This window comes from Lonchura striata, chromosome 1 (assembly GCF_050655825.1).
Source record: "Lonchura striata isolate lonStrDom1 chromosome 1, ASM5065582v1, whole genome shotgun sequence".
NCBI classification, from domain to species: domain Eukaryota; kingdom Metazoa; phylum Chordata; class Aves; order Passeriformes; family Estrildidae; genus Lonchura; species Lonchura striata.
The window spans coordinates 34821165-34841396 of record NC_140703.1 but is presented as its reverse complement, the minus strand read 5'-3'; the positions used below and the strand labels follow the sequence as shown (position 1 = coordinate 34841396).

Genomic DNA, 20232 nt, shown 5'->3' with positions numbered 1-20232 from the left:
TTATTACACTCATTAAACTTGGGAGCTGCTTGATTTCTCCTCAAAAATCATGCACTTGTGGTTTTGGTGCAAGACTCTTCTTCAAGGCACACACAAGTAAAATTATTTGCTGAAGTATCTTCATGCATATGGCTTTGGTGTTTGGGTTTCAGAATAGCTGCAACAGGCAATAATCAACAAAAGGGCCAATAGTTAATATAAGTAACACTGTGACATCATGAAAGCACTTTCCCTCCTAGCAACTCAGAAGTACTTCATCCTCTCTAAGGAATGTATGACATTATAAAGAAAAGGAAACTTTTTAGGTCATTGCATTTGCTTACTTCATACAATATATTCACCATGCAGGATAGATGTGAATTAGTCCAGGTCAGCGGTTTTCAACTTGGAGGTCCATGAGGCCATGCATATCTATGGACTTCTCCTAAGAAGCCCACAAAAGATTACCTTCCTTGAAAATCCAGCCTGTTGACAGGGAGTGTAAATTTTCTATACACAAGCTCATGCTTCCCTAGGAAAATTTTGAAGGTACTGAGTAAAAATGACTGGTCAAAGTAACTGAAATTCATTGAAAAGTTAAGATTAACCATGTCAGGGCACCAGTTCTGTTTCTGATATAACTCTCACAAATGGATCAACTTAAAGCTTTCTCCCAGTTTATCCTGAGGGTCCCAAAACTGGCCTGAAGAGTGTTAACAATTATCCCAGACTTTCTGTGCCACATTTTCCACTGGCAGTAAGCCAGGAATGGACCTCTCTTTGTGATGCTTCTTGGCTTCAGGCCAGCTGAAACCAAGCCTTATTAGCCTGCTTGACATCAACAAGGCAAAGTGAATTTCTCTCCTGCATTGGTTTGGAAGGCAGAGGAGGGAAACATTTCAAATTGACCAAATAAATTCAGTAAATAAACAAGTCAGCATTTAAATGGTTTTAGCTAGAGTGAGTGTCAGCAAATGTGCAAGTCAGCACAGGAGAAAATAGACCAGATCTGAATTAAAAAGTCTTGGATATTTATTATCCTCCTTTTATTGACTTGAGTTCTTCCAGCTTAAAAGGCAACAGTGAGCATAGAATATGAAAATCAATGCATCTGCTGCTGTTTATTGCAAATAAATTTGATTTTCAGTTAATTGTAGCAGTCATTTTTCATAATTTATGAGCTGCTGTTACTGGAGAACATCGGTCATGCTGCACATTGATGTGCCTGTTGGTGCTGAGTGTGGCTTCTTTCAGGCAATGGTGGAACTTGCCATCAGTGACTCAAACACGCAAAGAAAACCAAAAGATATTTTTCAGTACTCCACAAGGAATGGTTTAGAAAACCATGTAAGTCAAAACTAGAAGAGAAGAGCAAGGCCTCTGGGGAGATACTGCTTCCTAGCATTTATAACTTAGGTCGGGTTTATTTGCTTCCTCATGCCATGAAAATGTAGAGGACAATTCCTCAAACCACTTTGTAATCATGTTAAATGGATTACTTTGCCACAAGTTTGTGTTGTGCTTCCCAAGCAAGGGTCGAACAGAGGTGTGAGCCCCAAGCAACCTTTTCTGTCCACTCTGTCTGAAAGCTTTAATCTTGTTTGGTCAATTAAAAAGGTGTGAAGTTCATGAATCCTTTATACAGTTGGAATGTTGTCAGCTGCAGATCTGTAACCAGCTGAACCAGAATTTTGTCCTGCTATCAAACTGTTCCTTCTCTGAGGTATATACAAAAATGTGGTCCAGTCCCACTATTCACCTTGCATTCAGATATCTCCTCTTTGTTCACTGTGAGCTATAAATTCAACTGAATGAAAAAATATAGTAAAATAGCATCTACTTTTGATCACCTGTCATCTGATGCATGTGTGCTGTAATATGAGAGACCTTCCCCAGTCATCAGGGTTCAAGGACAAACTAGGCTGTTTCCAGAAGTGTGAAACCATACTCTGGAAAAATAGAAAACTATTTCTGTTGGATACACATTTTCTACCACATGATATTTGACATCAACAAATAGAAATGTGAGAAAAAACACAAAATTGTGGGATCTTGAAAAGGGAGAAAATGGTAATTCAGCTTTGGATACAACCTTGAGATCCAGACTTGATAAACAGATTTCAATAATGAGTAGTTATGAACTTCAGTTTTCAAAGGAAGGTTTGTGCCTGAAATTTACTGGAGATCATGCATTCAGATTTATCTTGTTGAAATATGCCTGAGCTGCAAACTGCTCATTTCCTTAATCCATCCAAGGCATAGCATAACAGAAGCAGGGGTTCATTGAGCTGTATAAATGCACTGTGCAGCTAAAGGCACTCATGGGTGGCCAAAATCTTTTCAAGATATTCAGGGTTGAAAAATAAATGCATGCATTAATAAATAAATGTGGATTAAAATTGCTCTCCCCAGCCTCTTTGTGGAACTTTTCAAACAAAGTATGCTAATATTTGAAGCCTTATTCACATCAATTCAGTCTGATTTTGAAGCTCTGCAGGTAACTAGACATGGAGTCAAGAGTCACTTTTCAGGTCATATTTTTAGTCAGCTAAACAATTGCATCTATTTGCAGCCAAATAACCTCTGCTGTGACTCTCTCAGAATGAATAGCTAAATGTGAGTCAAGGTGTGAGTGGCCAGCAAGGGGAAAGTGAAATCGCCAAAGGAAATTTAAATCCCCAGTATGTAATTTCAGGGATTTCAATGAGCAGAACTCACTCAAATTGCCTATTGTAGGGAAGTTGTCAGGTTTTGGTAGGACTTTTGATCATTGCACACCTCATTTTGCTTTTCTCACAAGAAGATTACTTTTTGCCTTTCCTAAAGTATTGCACATTCTACATCAGTTTTTGCTTTCAAACTTGTTGATTTCATTGAACATGCCCTGAGTTTTTGTCAGGTTCCAGAAGCAGGAATCCAGCCACTTTTTAATCTTGGCATGTTTGAAAAGAGGTTGTCATGGTGGGGGACTGGGGGGACTGGTGTCTTCTCCTGAGTAACAAGCAATAGGACAACAGGAAATGACCTCAAGTGACACTAGGGGAGGTTGAGATTGGATATTAGGAAAAATTGCTTCATCGGAAGAGTGGTCAAGGATTGGAACATGCTGCCTACAGAAGTGGAGGAATCACCATTTCTGGAATTGTTATAAAAAAATGTATAGACAAGATGCTTAGAGACGTTTTCTCGTGATGGACTTGGAGATGCTGAGTGATGCTTGGACTTGATGATCCTAAAACCTTAATGATTCTATGATTCTCACAGTGAGCAGGACCACTGTGAGAACCCCAGACTTGCTCTGGGGTCTCATATGGTGGTGAAATTTTTCCTCCAACCCGTGATTCCAAATTAAAACTCCACAGCCTCTTGCTGTTCGGTCTCAAGGCAGTTTATTGTGAGTTATCTAAAAGATTGTCTTCTCGGGCTGCGGCTGCTTGGTCAGCGGCCCAGGCAGAGACACACACACACCCTGACACCCTCTCTGTCTGCTGTCTTCTTCTTCTCTCCCCGCCCAGGGCTGCTGCTATCTTTTATATGATATATTACGTATTACATGTTTACAGTTTTCCCCCAATACCTACTACCTATATTACAAAGTGCTTTTCTACTCTAAACCAATCTGTGAGTGCCAACATCACCAAGAACATGGAGGCAAGGAAAAAGAAAGAGGAAGGAGAGGAACAGCCCACTTTCCTTCATCTTAGAACTTCTGACCCCCATGTACAAAGTAAAAACCCCCCTGTACAAGTGTTAAAACCCTCCTGTACAATACTAAAAAAATTTCCCCTCTGTTTTGTAACTACTTTTACTATACTATCTAACCTTTTGTGACTGCCTGTTCCACCTCCAAAGTTGGTAACTCATTCCATGGCTCAAACTCAAAATCACTGCTGTTTCCAGCAGTCTACCAGGGTCTAAAAGGCTTCTGACCAAGGCCTGGAACCTCTAAAAATGTCTGAGAGACATTTTGAGTTCCGACAGACCACAACCATAGAAGAGAGGTATCTTTGGTAGGATGTTGCTGTGTCCTGTGATGCTGCTGTGCCACATGTGAACGTAGAGGATGAACACTTCTGCTTTTGATATGTGCTAGATGGCACCGTGCCCTATTAAAGAATAACCTGGCTGATGCATTTTTCTCACAGGAGCCAACTTCTCTTTGCGAGAACTGGGACTTGAAGATGTGACACCCACACATGGGGCTTTGTACCGGACCGACATTGGGCTCCCTCACTGTGGCTACTCCATCAGCGCTGGCTCAGATGCCGACACGGAAGCAGACGTGGTCATGTCACCCGAGCACCCAGTGAGGCTCTGGGGACGCAACACCAAGTCCGGGCGCAGCTCCTGCTTGTCAAGCCGGGCCAACTCCAACCTCACCCTCACCGACACGGAGCACGAGAATACTGAAACCGGTAAGTGGTGACAATGCATGCAAGTGTCAGCCTCGAGTTCTATAAGAAATGTCTCTTCCTACTACTTCACCTTAATCTTCCTTAGGTTTAGTGATGTGGTTTTTTATCAGACTCCATGAAAACACTCTTCTAACAGCCCCAGTCGTGGCCTTTTTACTGTCCAACAGAGTCTTTGTTAATGAACTGCTGGAGAAGCTCCTACTTATTTATCACTGCGACAGAGATCATTAAATAGCTGTAATACTCTCCCTGCTTTTTGCAGCAACCTTTCAGAGGGAAGGCATTTAAATCTCCCCTCCTCTGGCCAATGCTACTCTTATCTTTGCTCAGATTTTCTAGATAGATAATTTTCTTCTCTTCCTTGCTGGTTCCTTGACAGGGGCTGCTTCATTTATGTAAATTGGCTGACTGCTCTCTGAAGGAAAACGATGGTGAAATATTTTTAGAAGCCTTTTTCTGTGTGTGAAATAAAAGCTGAAGGTCACAGATTTTTTTATCTCTGTGACTTTGTGTCCCCAGCTGCGGGGGATTCCTGCATGCCTTTTGTAGGTCTCCGAACCTTTTGGTCAGCAGTTCTGCCAAGCAGTGTAGGAGAAGGAGAGGGGATTTGATTCAATTGCAACTTGACCCAGGAGTTCATCCAGTCCTGTATGCCTTTGCACCTTTAATTCAATTATAGCACAGCCTGCTTCTTGATATAGCTGCCGCATACAAGTCATTGGGCACTTGTGCTTGGCGCAGAAAGCTCATGTGAAATGACTGTATCACTTGTTCTTTTCATGCTTTTTGCCACAGTATTATAGTGACAAATGATGATAAGTTTTCCTCTGGAAGCCATGACAGTGAGACATACACCACCCACATGATTTTATGTTTAACTCCAACAAAATTACAGTTGAAGCTTATTAAGTTTCTGCTCAGAGATAATGATATATTAGGCAGAGTTCAAAGATAAATGGTCTTCTGTTAAAAGGATGTACAGAAGAATCTTTTTAAATTATCTTTACTATACTTTTTAAAGATTCTTGGTCTTACAAGCAGACAGAATGTCAGGTTACATTGTTTTCCTTCTGATCCTTGTGTTTTGATGAAAAATCAGAGGGATCATCAGGGTCAATTAAAGTTTTGCACACTCACAAGAAATTGCTAGAAAATAGCCAAAAGTAAGCACCTCGTGCTTCCATCCTATTCTCCTCTATCCAAGCTCTCACATGCTTTCTATGTGGTGTGTGAGCAGCTGCGATCCTATCCCATACATTTTTTCTTTCCATGCATACTAAGAAAAGCAGTATACAGAATTTTAGCTTTGTGGGTTTTTATCTTTGGTCTTAACAGAGGAGAATTGCACTACCTGCAGGAGTCTTTCTCCCTGCTATCTCTACACCTGCAAATGCAACTTCATACCTACAGATTACTTTTAAATGAAATTATATTAGAAACAGCACATTAGCAACTTTGTATGACTGGAAAAGCTCTACTGAAAGTAATCACAGAGGGTGTAGGACTCATGTCAGGTTGGAGATAAACTTCAATTCCTCTTTCCTTAAGTTTAATGGCACACTAAACATTTGTTGAACCATCACTTCATAGCAACTAGAAAAAGGGAAACAAGAGGTGGAGAACATACAGTACTTTATAAATGTAGGAGTTTCCTTGGAGCCTAGGCATTTGCAGTCTTAAATGTTGGGTGTTTTGAATGAGAAAGGCTGTATCACCCTAAAATCAAAAGTCTGTGTAGCACAAATAAAACATAGATTGCTGTGGTGTCCAGTGTAATAGTTTGAAAATACTGACAAAACAAGGGTGGCAGAAATTGAAAGAAAATATTAAGATACAAACTGTGCTGGTGGTGAGCTTTATCTGATGCCTAGACTTTCCTGGGAAGATGTCAGATATTGTACCATGTTCAGGTCAGAAAAACTGGTCCAGAACTGAGAAAAAGTTCACTTAAATATAGGGATTGCAGTTGAATTGGTGGTATTAACATATCCAAACAAATGTTGCAAGGTAGAAAGAAAAGAAGGTTAGGAAAAAGTCTTTTAAGTAGGCAGAATTTGAGCATTTTCTTTTGTAATTGCTTGGCACAAATAAAGGTGCAAGAAACCTTTGTGTACAAACTCCTCACCGCCTGAGACCTGCTGTAGGAGCAAATGAAGCCCGAGATCCTCTCATAAGCTTTTTCTGCCAAACATAAAGATGTTTCCTCCCTCCTCACTCCACATAAGTAGTGTTTCTCTGGGCTGCTAGCTATCACACAGGTTATTTTTAGAAATCCCAGATTTACAGAAGAAGCATTTTCAAGAAGACATGAAACTTTGCTAATGGCAATGCAAAGTAACATAATGCTATGACTCAGTTTACAGGATACCTTTATGAGCCAATATTAATTGTTGACAGTATTGATAGAAGTTATAGCCTTTAGCGGAAGTCAATATGGACTTTATGAACCTGCCATCAATAGAAGAGTTTATGGGGCTCATTAAACCAACTTCTCCAATGAAGGTCAAAGTCAGCAGTTTTTATGCTGTTCATTATTTATCCAAAATAAATAATCAGAATTTACTTCTGATGTTTGTAAATCCAAAGTTGTCAAAGCATGAGTCTGACAAAACATTTATTGTGTTCCTAGAAAAGGAGAGGTCTGGCTCCCTTGAAATGTAGGGTTTTTTTTATTTCAGGAGTGGTGATGCTTTAAAGGAACAGATATGCTGCTCAGAAAGGACAGTCACAGTCCATCCCTGTCCTTAAGGAAGCCTATGAAGTGCTCTGGTTTCATGGCATATTGTAGTCCATAGATCACTTGCGCAGGGATCTGCTATGGAAAGCCATACGCAGCTTTATCTAAACTGTTATGAGGTTTTCACAGAATCACAGAATAGTTTTGGTTGGAAGGAACCTTAAAAAACATCCATTTCCAAGCCTCTGCCCTGAGCAGGGACACCTTCATTAGGCTGAATGCTTCTAGGAGGCCGAGTGCTTTTACTAACTTAAGAGTTTGTTTCCACTAAAGAGCTGAGTTATAACTCTGGCATTGCCCTGAGCTCACATCCTGCACACTCAAACAGCCACGATGGCTTCCTCTCCAGTGGACAATGCATTTCACTTGACCTGGATAGTCATTTTGCACAGTGAGGGGACAGAGGCACAGCTCGAGTTGCTGCATCTTGCTTGGGGACAGTGCCATCATTCTCTATTGCTGATGTAGCAGGCACTTTATATGGCTCAAAGGGGGTTCTGCAGCATGATCACGATCTGAACTGGAACTGTGAACTCCCATTAAAAGTTCAGAACCAAGCACAGAGGGAGTCTGGTTCCTGGAAGTCTAGCAATGATTTTAGGAGAACTTCTTTCCTATAGTAGATTGCACTATTTCTCAGCAAGACTGAGTCAAGCAAAAGAAGTTCCTGAAGTGGTCATTTGGACTGAAGCCTGGAGTTTCCTGGCGGTACCTTAGCTAACCCCAAACAGGATTTTTACTGAGCCAGCAATTGTTTACCATAGAGAAAAGTACATTGAAGAAGAGCAAGGTAATAGTCTTCCAGAGATTTGTTTATTTTTCAGCAATTTAGTCACATACAAAAAAAAAAAAAAAATTTCTAATAATAAGAACATCATCATAAATATACAGTACCACTGGATAATTTACACTGAAAGGCATTGCTGAAAGTCTCTGGTCCCTCTTCTGCTTAAAACAGAGCTAAGTTGGAGGTCAGGCTGGGTCACTCAGAGCTTTTTTCAGTTACAATTTGAGTATATATCAGAATGGAGAGGCCACAGCCTCTATGCCTCTATATCCTGTTTCTGCAGCTGACCATGTTTGCTGTGAACAACTCTTCTTCTAAGAGATATGGATTTCAGCTGCAACTTGGGTCCATTGCTCCTACCGAGCATCTCCAAGAACAGTCTGACTCCATCTTCTGAGTATTGCCCATAGCAAAAACCGTTGAAAGACAGCATGACAGCATCTCGAGTATCCTCTCTTCATTAAGAGTTGGAAGGTAATTTGGCACTGGAGGAGATCAGAGGAGTCTGAGGAACTCCAGTGCCTAAAGCTTTTAAGCGTAAACAAGACAAAGATATACTGAGAAAGGTCTAGACTAGATGCTGTTTCGGACAGAATGGTTTTCTGTGCTGGTCTCTCAAGCATCCTTCTTTCTCCAGTTCCAATTCTTGCAGCTGCTGTGCCTTATTCCTCTGGGGCTGTGCAGGACTATTCAAGCTGGGCTTTTGTACTGTCTAGGGGACTCCTAATATATGTGGATGTGGACAGTGTTTGTGTGCAAGCATCCAAGAACTGGGCTGTGTCTATTTCCTTTGGGTCTGTAATGGAGATCTTAACCCAGATCCATTCAAAGTGTTACGAATTATGCTGATAATCCCTGGATAGATTTGAATTTGAGAGACGGGCAGAAGATGGGTAGATATTCCAATACAAAATCCCTACCCACAGAAAAAAAATTTTAAAAAGCAAAACAAAAAACCCTACCACCACCAACAAAACCAAACCACTTTTTCCTCTACCTTCAGTGTAATAATCACCTTACTGGTTTACTCAGTACAGTCATTATAGGGTTACTGCACACCTGGGTCAACAACATTTTTAAAATTTGTCTTTGTGAAAGTGGAGTTGCAGCACTTTAAAAACAAACAAACAAACAAACAAACAGTAAATATTAACTTTCGGCTATCCCAAAGAAGCCATTCCAAACTATTCCAAACTAAGGATTTAATTTGGTTGTATTCTGGGCTCAGTGTTCATATCCACCAATGCAAGTAGTTGGTTAAATATGAGAAGGAACAAGAGACAGAGGAAGCAGTTTTTTTGTTAGCAGGACAAGTCAGCCATGATTAATGCTGTGAGGAGTGGCGTGATGTTTTCTCTCTGTCATCTCTTCCTGTGGGCAGTATCAAATGTGGGCAGTATCAAATGGTCAGAAGGATCTCACAGACAGGATGATTAGCATCAGATGGCTCAAGACAGTTCAACTGAGTTGAAGATGCTCAGCTGTGATCTATCATGTAAAGAAATTCTCGCAGCAGAAATGTAGCTGAAATGTGACTTCACCACACTGAGAGATTAGTAGACATGAACTAAAATTCCAGATCTAACTACCCAGGAAGCCAAAACTCAAGCTTCAGGACCTTTTCGGTCAAATTGCCCTATGCAACTTCTTTCCATCTTCACAATTCAAAACCATGAAGGAAACATCATCCTGCAAAAACTTCTGCATGCCTTCTATGATTGCAAAAGGTTTTACTACTGGACTCCAATCACCCATTTAATGATGAATTGGATACGGGTTTGATCACCCCAAAACTTCCACCACACATCTGTTGATCATCTCTGTTTAGGAAGAACAGTTTCATCTCAGGGTTCATTTTTCTTAATTTCACCTCTGAAAGTACCAATCAGTGCCAAAGGTGATATAGTGACTATAGTAAGAGAGACACTTATCCGTGTGTCCTGGTTTGAAAAGCAAAACCAGCGAGAAGCTCTAAGTCAGAAATACAATTTATTAGGAAAGAACCAAAGAACCAAATAGATACAATAGCACAAAAGAAGAACCACTGACAGAGTTAGAGATACAACCTGACACTGGCTAGAGAGGTGGTAGCAGATATGGTTCTGTCTAAGCAGTGTCTTGTAGACAGATGTAGTTTCCCTCTGGAGGTCCAGTAGAGAAGGTCTCAGCTGTTCCTCTTGGAAGAGGGGATCTACTTGCTGTCTGCACAACCCTGCTTATATCCTTGATGGCATCGTTTGGCTCTTCCCTATGGGGCAGAGCATCTCACAATAGAATGCTTATCAGATCTTATCAGTCATGTGGCTAAAAGAACAGGTCCTCCTGAGGGATTTATCTCTGAGTCATGAGATAAGGAAAAAAAAAAGGAATTGCAGCTCCAGGTGGTAATGGAATACACCCCAATATTATAACCTAGGACACAGTGAAAACGTTTAGGAGCAGCATTTTAGAACAACATCCTACAAAGAGGAATATTTTTCCCCTTCTGTCCTATCCCTGGAATTGTTCATGGCCAGCCTGGCTGTGGCTGTGAGCAACCTGGTGTAGTAGAAGGTGTCCCTGCCTTCGCAGGGCTATCCAGCAGCTGGAGGCAGGTGGCCTTTAAGGTTCCTTCCAACCCAAACCGTTCTGTGAATTTTTTCATTTAGTCACCACTAATCTGAAATGCATTTAAATGAATGCATTTAAAACTGTCAAGTAACAACCAGCTCAATATCAAAACCTGCTCTCCAAGCCTTACCAACTAAGCCAGAAAGGTAGTAAATATGTTACAGTTAATTTTTGCTTTCTCATCAAATAAAAATGAAAAATTCTCATAGGCTGTTGTAAAACTGAAGCATAGTGGCAATCAGGAACCTTAAAGCTCACATGATAGCTCTGCCTCCTCTACTATCCCCAGCTCAGCTCTTAGCCATGTTAATTGACATAATACCTGATTTACAGAGCATTTCTTGCAGTAACCACCACATTCTATGCTTCCACTGCTTAGGCCATTACTGTTGTTGGAAAGAATGCTTAAGAAACTGCATAGGGTTTTAGGACTCAACAGAACTGAATGTTTATAGAACATATTATAAACACAGGGGTACATTAAAGCAGGAAATAATTAAAGATAAGTATTGCAAACAGAGAACTTCTGTTACTTCTCCAGGGTAGTTAATAAATATTACTGATGCTCTCATTTATTCAGTGGTGACTGATAAAAAACTCACCAAAGCCTTTGAAGGCTCCTGTTGCCATCAGCAGTGTTACCTAGGTACATGGTGATAACAGTTTGTTTTTTGAAAACAGCATGCCCAAGTGGTATTGTGATGTATTTGGTTAAATACATCACAATATGCTGTTCCCTGCTAGTTTTCTGATAACCATTTTGGCCTCTTATTAAATCAGAAAGTTGTTACAATGATCAAGCCACATTTCATCAGCTTTTTTAAAATATTTTCTCCTCAGAGACTTTTTACAACAGCTAAGAGAGCTTTAAACAAACAGTAATTCTTTCTGTGGGTTTTCCTTGTTCTCTTTGGTTGTTGAGAGCTCTTCTCCTAATGCTGTCTGTATTTGCTACTAGGTGCCTTGCAAGGTAACTTCTTAATAGCTCTGACTTTCTGCAGAGGAAGAATTTTTACTGTTTTCTTGGCATTCACCTTTTTTCCCAAATCATGTTGACCCAAATCATTGGCCCAAAGTACAGTTCAATATATCAGTGCAGTTAGCAGTGCCAGAATTACTGTGTAATCTCTGCATTACAAATTATTTGTCAATACCCCAGTTGATAATCCATGGTGACTTTTCTTTTTATTACCATGTTTTGCTGAGTAATTTCCTTTCAGGCTTCATCCACTCCATTGTTAATATTGTTACCGTGGTTGCAGCAACATCATCTCTTTATTTTCTCCTCTGAGTTATAAAGTACTTCCAGTAAATGAGTGTGTGCTTCAGACATGATTCTTCTGCAAACCATGTAGGCAAAAATGTGATACTCATATTCTGGAGAATTCAGAAAGGAATTTTTTTAAAAAACAAATTATTTTTCAAAGTAAATAATAATTTTAAAAATACGTACTATGGGCTATACTTTATTAAGTTTCCCTTAAGACTTTTTAGTAAGGGAAAACAATAATAAATTAGAACTACCCAGGCAAGATCAGACATCTGCTGGCTGTCATCTTTCACTTCTCTCCCATCAGTTGTAACCTTAATATTAATAACATGTTTCAGCCTGAAATAAAAAATTAGCCAGAACCCTTACCACTAAAGATCCATCATCGATTGCAGAAGATAGTGAAGAACTACATAAAGTAGTAGCACATCCAGAGGGGAATTTTCACTGATACCCTTCCTTATTTCAGCTTCCCAAAACTCTCACACTGCCCCTTTCCAGGTAGGAATTTGCCAAAAAATCCCCATTTTAATGGTATGTAGATATTGTTGGGATATGGCAATTTACTGAAGCCACCTTACAGAGATATTCAGAGATTTGGTGATCCCTTAAAATGTGAAGGTCATGGGAAGAAACATACCTTCAGGCTCTCCAACCATGAAGATACTAATATTCCTATAAAGAATGTTAGTCCTAAAAAGGAGACTTTTAACTGTATGACCATCAAATGCTGCATTTTCCACTGAAAAATGGCTCCCTTGAAGGCTGTTACACCTTCTTTACTTGTGATCCAACTTTCTAATCACTGACATTCTTGATGATAAATTCCTCATATTTTCTATCCTCTTATCTTTTTTGTCCTTTTTAGATGTTAGTGCTGAGATATTTCTTGAAAGTGAATAGGTGAGTCCCTACCTCAGTCCTTCACAAGAGTCTCAGAGAAAGTTTTACCCGGATGGGATGGTGAATTGATGGGATTTAGGACCACAGACCCTAATCTTCCTTCACATTCAACCAACTCCCTGACAACTGGGTGTAAAACAGCCTTTCAAATTGAGGATGTCGCTGCCTCTTACACAAGATTCAACTCACTGGAGAGCCAATTGTCCCTCTGGTAGCACCACAAAGGGAACCAGTGTCATCTTTGCTCCCTATTTAAGAGGTGAAGGCACCTGATATTAATCTGAGTTTAGTACTTCAAGTGCAGCATTAGTGATCAGTATCTTGATTTTGTTTCACAGTGAAGGAATTCCCACTGATTCCTAGGGCTAATTTATCTCATTGCTGGCCTCTTTGTCCCTAGAGGAAAATAACTCTTTCTTTTTTTCTTTTTTTCTTTTTTTTTTTTTTTTGTTAATTTTATTCCTGTATGATGTGTCCTGTAGAGAATGTACTTTCTGCATTACTGTAATGTGTATCTGAAAGGATGCTGACATTTAAGTCTTTCCCAATGTTATTCTGCAGTAATGAACTGCAGTTCAATATAGGTTAGTGTGTAGGTTTCATGTTGTTACTATTATTGTGATCATGGTGAAGTCATGAGGCAGGGAAAAAGCCTAAAACTCTAAAAACTCATTATTAGCCGGAATATTGGGGGAGAGGGCACGTAGAAAACAACATCAACAGGTAAGAATTTACTGTTCTTTGTAGTTATGCAATTAATTTTTGTCCTTTCCTTTGCCACTTTAAACTGCCTTGTCATGGTGAATTTTTTAAGGAAAATAATTGCATTTATTAATATTGCAGGCAAGCTGCCAAATATTTTGGAAGCAAATCTGTGTATTTTTTACACTGTTTCTGAGTGCCATAAATAATTTCTTGTGGTGTGATATACCCCAAGGAGAACAGACCTATGTGCAGCAGCATGAAGCCTATTACTCATTTGATAGTAGCTTTGCTTCCAGCCTGATTTTGGGGTGGGATTTCTGCATCTTTACCGATCAGGAATAGCTACTGCCATGGACTGAGGACTATGGTCAGGACACTGAGGGCCATCAAATCTGGTATGGCACTGGACATCTGTACTGGAGCCAGGGTGGACCTGCAGCTCAATAATCACTTGGAGCAGGATTTTATTTTTAGGGCCTGACCTAAACTCTGATCTAGGCAAATGATTGATCCCTCTGGGATAAATGAAAGAGAAGCAGCATGGAAAAAAGACAAGAGTTAGAGGAGACAGTAAATGTCCCATCAACAAGGATGGGGTGATGGCTGGATATCTATCTTGTGTGCCCCACAGACTCCTGCCTCCAGAATTAACCAGCTGGTTAAACATGGAACAGGGAGCCAAGGCTTGCTTCCCAATTGCCTTTTCTCCATTTTTTTCCTTCTTCCTGGATCTCTAGGAGTCACATTGATCTGCAATGGGCAGGACATGTCCGTTCACCATCCTAGCCTTTCAAAGACATACATTATTCCCCAAAGAGTAGAAGAAATTGGGAAGAAAGCCTGGTGCACCTTACTTTCTATACCCACTATTCCCTCTTCAGGTGTTCTTCGCAACTGGGCATTTCCAAATGCTCTTTTCTGAATTTCTGAATTCCTATTTGGGCCACTGAATCTGCTTCTGAGTTCAGCACATAGTGTTAGTCCACATCTGGTTGAGTCTCCAACAATGCCCCTTGAGGTATCTGGCTTTGTTTCTTTCAGAGAAGATGTATCTCCATCTATAAGCAGAACAAAGTGAGAGGAAAGAGCATGTTATTTTTGGTTTACCCATGCCCAGAGGTGCACACTGAGCTCCAAATAAAGGAAAGCATAGCTTCTGCCATGAGAATTTATTCATTAAAATCTCATTGTTTTATTTCTCAGAGGATTTTGATTAACTTTTAGCAACTTTATTCAATCAAGGGCAGTGATTGAAAATGCATTACTGCCCTAATTCTGCAAAGTTTTCAGTGTTTCTTTGGACTGCCCCTAAAAACTTTAATTATATGCTCTAGGGCAGGTTGCTGTTTAGCTTTCTTCATCACAGCAAAGAACTTATTGAATCAAGTATATAAAAAGAAAACAATAATTCACAGCTTTTTATACAGGCAGATAGTGACAGGACAAGGGGAATGATTTTAAACTAACAGATAAAAGATATAGATTAGATTATATAAATTCTTAATGTGGGGATGCTGAGGCACTGTCACGGGTTGCCCAGGGAAGTTCTGGATGACCCATCCCAGGAGGTGTTCAAAGCAAGGTTAGATGGGGTATTAAAATACTTGGTCCAGTAGGAAGTGTCCCTATGGTAGGGAGCTGGAACTCCATCATCTGTAAGGTCCCTTCTAACTTAAGTAATTTTGTGATTTTATGATTACATCTGAGGCACCACCTTGTTTAATAGGTTGGGTACCCATCCCCATGTCCTTTCACAGCTTCTCCATCCCTATGGTCATGATAATGCAACTGTCATGGAATCCAGCTCTGACTTATCCCCCAAAACCACATGTTTTAAAGGCTTTTCTCAAGGGTGCCAGCACACAGAGCTCTTGATTTCACAGTTTCCACTCAGCTCCCGTGCCAGAGAGATCAGTTCAATGCCGGATAGAGCAGCAGAAGTCCCACCCAACAGGAGATCTTCCTGATTTGTGAATAATAGAATTATATTTATTATATTATATCTACATATTTTATTATATATATATATATATATATATATATATATATATATATATATATATATATATAATATTATATTATATATATAATATTATATATATTTATTTTATAAATATCCCCTTTCAAATAAGAGCCAGTGACTGAGGGTGGCATAACAAAAACATCTGGGGGCTATTTAAATCAGCATTACTAGCAAGGAAGGAGCATTGCCAAACTCTCTTGGAAATGCCCCCCTGCTGCAGCTCTACAGCAAGAATGGTCACTGCCTTTGTTCTCACCAATGCATTTTCTGTGCAAGACTTATTTTTCTCTTGATCTCCAGCATGGTGAAGTACTTTTATTACCTTTAGTTTGAGAGGAGGAGGTGAAATTACAACCATATTCCACTTTCCATTTAAATGCAGTTTTGACGTGAATTTCAAATAAATGTAAGACAACAAAAAATACTAAAAAAGACAGTAATCATCTACTGAATAAGAAATCTGTTGTTCACCATTTTCTCTTCATAAAAAATGTAAAAAAGTAGGAATCTGAATAAATGCATGCTAAACTATATAATTGCTGAAATAAATATGTATAGATATAGGATACTTTTTGATTTAGCATAAAGAAGCAGCAAATTATACCAATCAGTGAGAATCAACCAGTTTTAAAAGAAAATATCTGAAAAGCACACATGCAAAACAAGATTAAACCTGATTATTTAAATCAAGATTCTCTGCTTCCTGGTTTAAACCATGATTATAATTTAAATGAGGCCACCCTGCCACAAATAGTTTAGAGACAATGATTTCTCCCACTTATATAATGTATAGATTTTATAGCTGAGGGAGAGTCATGGTGCTTATATGGAACATTTATGTACTGAGCCTGCATCTCCAGCCACTTTCTCATTTGCTGCTAGTTTGATTTAGGTTTGGTTTGAAGAAGGCAAATGGTAATCTTCATCCAAAGGAGTGGGAATCTGGTATTCCACAAAAAAATTCAAGATGCTTTTCCTTTGGGAGTTTTGTTTCTTTCTTAGAATGGATCACTGCAACCTCAGAGTCAGGATAGGATGCTGACTTCCCAGTAACACAGGAACTGGAAAAACACATGTAACCCCAGATTAGAGTATGAAGGGAAATGTCTCCCTCTCTCTGCTTTGGATAATTATATTCCACTTAACAAAATTCCCTTTGCTCCTCTAGTTGGAAGGGGTGTTTCTCCTTCATTAATTGTTCTGGCTTGCTGCTGTGCTCTGCCAAGCATCTGTTAATGTTCCACCCCAGAGGAGTCTGGAGTTCACTGATGGGTGAAATGATTAAGGCTTGCAAAGCACTTGATCATTTGGAATGGAAGGTGTGACATAAACATACCCCATTAGTTTCATTAGTGCTCAACAAAGCAAAGTTTACCTGTAGCTGGTTCCACTCCTCCTTGGCATTTAATACCAAGTGTTCCCTCTGGAACATGTGCAATTTGCTGGATGCCTTCTTAGCTGTCCATAAAGAAGCCTGTTACCCGGACTGGTGATTCAACCCATCGTATACTGGGGACTGCCATGAAATGAGTGCTGTGTTTGCAGAAGTTTGAAGAAATGTTAATTCTGGCTCAGTTCTCAGGAAAAGAATGGTAGTAACTTTGGATATTACATATATTTACTCCTGTTGTCAAGAAAGTAGAAATTCTGGCATGGGATCAGTCTACAAAGGAGAATAAGGAAAGGGCTTAGAGGAATGTTACCTGATGGAGCTGTACAGAAGCATGTTAGAAGTTTGGTTGATAAAGATGGTTAGGTTGGTAAAGGTTCACTTAAACATTTATGCAAATAGAAGAAAGATGTATGTATTTGTAAATTATATGCCTAAACTAGACTTGCTGTGACACACAGCAGCAGGAGGAATGTGCTCTCCATGTCCCTTGTCAGGTCACAGTGTCCCTCAACACCACCTGAATATTTTTGGCTGTTAACTGTCCATCAAGTGTGGTTCCCCCTGAAAGGAGTCCTTGCCATTCCATCTACACAGGATGCCTTCCACTGGTAAGCTGGCTGCTCTCAAATCAGGACAAATTTGCCCTCTTTGGTCATTTTCGTTCCATGAATGAAGCAAGCAGAAGGCAGAGATCAACTCACAAAACCTCCATGGGTCTTAGGGCTGAATGGGATCTTTTTGTAGCTCCCTTCAATGACGGGTCATGTGTGTGAGCTGTTAGACCTTGTGATTTGTGTGAGTTGAAGTAGAAACCTGGAGAAACATCAGTGGACAGTCTTATCTGATCAAAAATTATCAAAGTTTTGACAGGAAAAAAAAAAAAGATACTGCCATGTTAATTGTCAGATTGTTGGATAGAGAACTTCCAGGGCTGGAAGGATAAATATTGAGGCCAAAAGTTCTGGTACTCAGTTCAGTACTTCTCAGCATTTTAGTGGGTATCTGGAGGCAAACTTAAACAGAAGAGTTCAGACAATTTCTCTCTGTAAGCTGCGTGACTAAGGAGGAGATCAGCTCCCAAAGGAATACCTTGGAAAGCAGTAGTGCTTTTTTCTAGGGAGATATTTTATCACCTCACAACAGAAGATTTTTTTGAAGACCTTTAGAAAGAGCCACAGTCTGGACTCTGAAGCACATGCAGCAAATAAGTTTTATCTCAGTCATTGGCACCAGTGTTTTGCATTGTCTGCATCAGAATATGGTTAGTCCCACACAAGCACAAAAAGTAAGAGAAGTTCAGAAAGGGTTCCCAAAGATACTGTAGACCCAGAACATCTATTATTGTCCCTGAACAGTACTCCAATAGATTCATTTCCCCATAGACAATGATGAACTTAGTCCTTAACCTTCTCTTAGTTCTTTTCTTCTGGAGTCTCTCACTGTAAGTAATATTTTCCAAACCTTTAATGCTCTCATGAGCCATGCACTGTTTATCAATGTCCTCCCTGAATTGAATTTGGTTAATTCATTCTTGGCTTTGTCTAAGGTTCTTGCCAATATATTTGCATCCTTCAAGAGAAGAATATCTAGACCAGATTAGAGATGGGGAGAGGTCAATATTCCTTTTCCCTAGCAGGCACAGAGAGCAGATAGATTCTGCAAAGGAATCACTCGAATGCTTTCCTGGAGAAACTACTAAAAAATCTCTCCCAGAGCTGCTTCACAGATTGATGTCTTATCGATGGTGGCATGTGGGGGTTGAGAGGATAGGAGGGACAGATGGTCCATAAGGTTCCTTTGAGATACAGCCAGACTCAAAGAAGAAAAAGGAAGATTGGTGGATTTCTGGAAGAGCTTATTTCCTCCTTGGACTTGAACAGAGTGTTGAAATTCATCCAACAGACTCTGTAAAGCCTTTTGGATTCTAAGAAGACGACATAGATCTACAGCCTCATTATTGCCTATTGGGCTGTAAAACAAGGCTGTAAGGAATGAGGGAGACAATAGCTTTTGCTTCTTTCCTGTTTATACCAGCTCATCTCCAACTGGAAATGTACGAATATGCCTTTTATGAAATAATTATTTCATCATTGTTTCCTTTGGCACAAGCATCTGATCATTCTGATTCCACGTAGAGAATTACTTTGAAATGAATAATTCCAAATCATTTTCCAAGAATAATTATATTAATACATTTTCAAGTCTAGATAAGCTTATGAATAGCATTCCAGACGCAGATGAAAAAAAAATCATATTCTTTACTTGCATGGTTCTGGAGATATGCAGACATACCTTCCCCTGCAAAAATACTGTCTGAAAACTGGTTAGTTACTCTAGTTTCTAAAATTTTAGAGTGTTGTAAATTACAGGGAATTCAGAAGGTCACTAGCAGAGAGTATTTTGAAAATATCACTGTGCTAATAAAGTTGGTATGAAAAGAGCAAAAATTAGGATTTTTTGAGGATCTATGTATCCCTGCAGTTAGGCAGTTAGGAGGCAGGCAGTAACTCCCTTTATCATGATGTGTCGTAAAATCTCTGAGATATCACTCAAAACCATTGAGATCCTACCCCACTTGAGCAAGAGAGAGAAGAACAGAAGAGCTGGTTTTGTCCATCTGTTGAAAACATGACCTTGCCCCAGGGTCATTTTTCCTACAATGATTGCGTGAAAGGTTTCTGAGGTGGGTTGTTGCAGTGTCTGTTTTATGCAGCTTCGGGGAAAAAAAATCTGTTGCATGACTCAGACTCATCCAGCTTCTTCTCAGCATTTACTATTTCTTCCACTCAGATTTTGCATTCAGCATCCTCACTCAAACAGCTCCATTTCCTCCCTCCTTTTCTTCACCTTTATTTCTTCCTGATGAGCAATTCAAACAGCAAACTGTTCCTCTCCTTCATTCCCATCAGTGACTCCATTCAAAGTCCTGCCCATGTTCTTATTTTCTTGGCAGAGCTATATTCAGTGAATGCATTTGTTTCTTTAGCTAAAGAACAAAAATATCTGCAAGCAAGCTCATTTCCCTCCCAAACTGCTTAAGAAACTAGTGCTGGGAAGGGGGGCAAAGTGCTTTGTCAAGTGTTAGAGGAACAAGAGAGACATCTTCTCCCTCCTGACATCCCTCTTTTATTATCATTTGGAAGACTCTGTTAGTCTCTCACTTCCTTGGGGACTAGAAACATCTTGAAAAGATCTTTCATGCAGGCAGATAACAAACTCACTGTAGAGCTGCATCAGAAAAGGAAAAATTACTTGCTAGTAATGATGTTTATCACAATCCTTCCCCCTTTCCCAATGCTACAGAGGAAGCTATCTCTCAAATAAAGGCCACGTCTTGTCTATTTTTTTTTTTTTTTGGCAAACTACCCATTGTGGAAATTCAATGCATGTAAGCTTGGCTGGTGGAAGTT

The 20232-nt window shown here is 39.7% G+C and overlaps 1 protein-coding gene across 15 annotated transcripts in view; it reads left to right on the top strand.

Annotated features, from left to right (window-relative positions):
• The window catches only part of TENM4 (teneurin transmembrane protein 4), a 1547070-nt gene that overhangs the window by 1196740 nt on the left and 330098 nt on the right, over positions 1-20232 (top strand). For all 15 annotated transcript variants that reach the window (XM_085592903.1, XM_085592878.1, XM_085592882.1 and 12 more), the window contains one exon: positions 4125-4394. In XM_085592903.1, coding sequence (XP_085449029.1) covers positions 4125-4394 — 270 coding nt within the window. The remainder of the gene's footprint in view (positions 1-4124; positions 4395-20232) is intronic.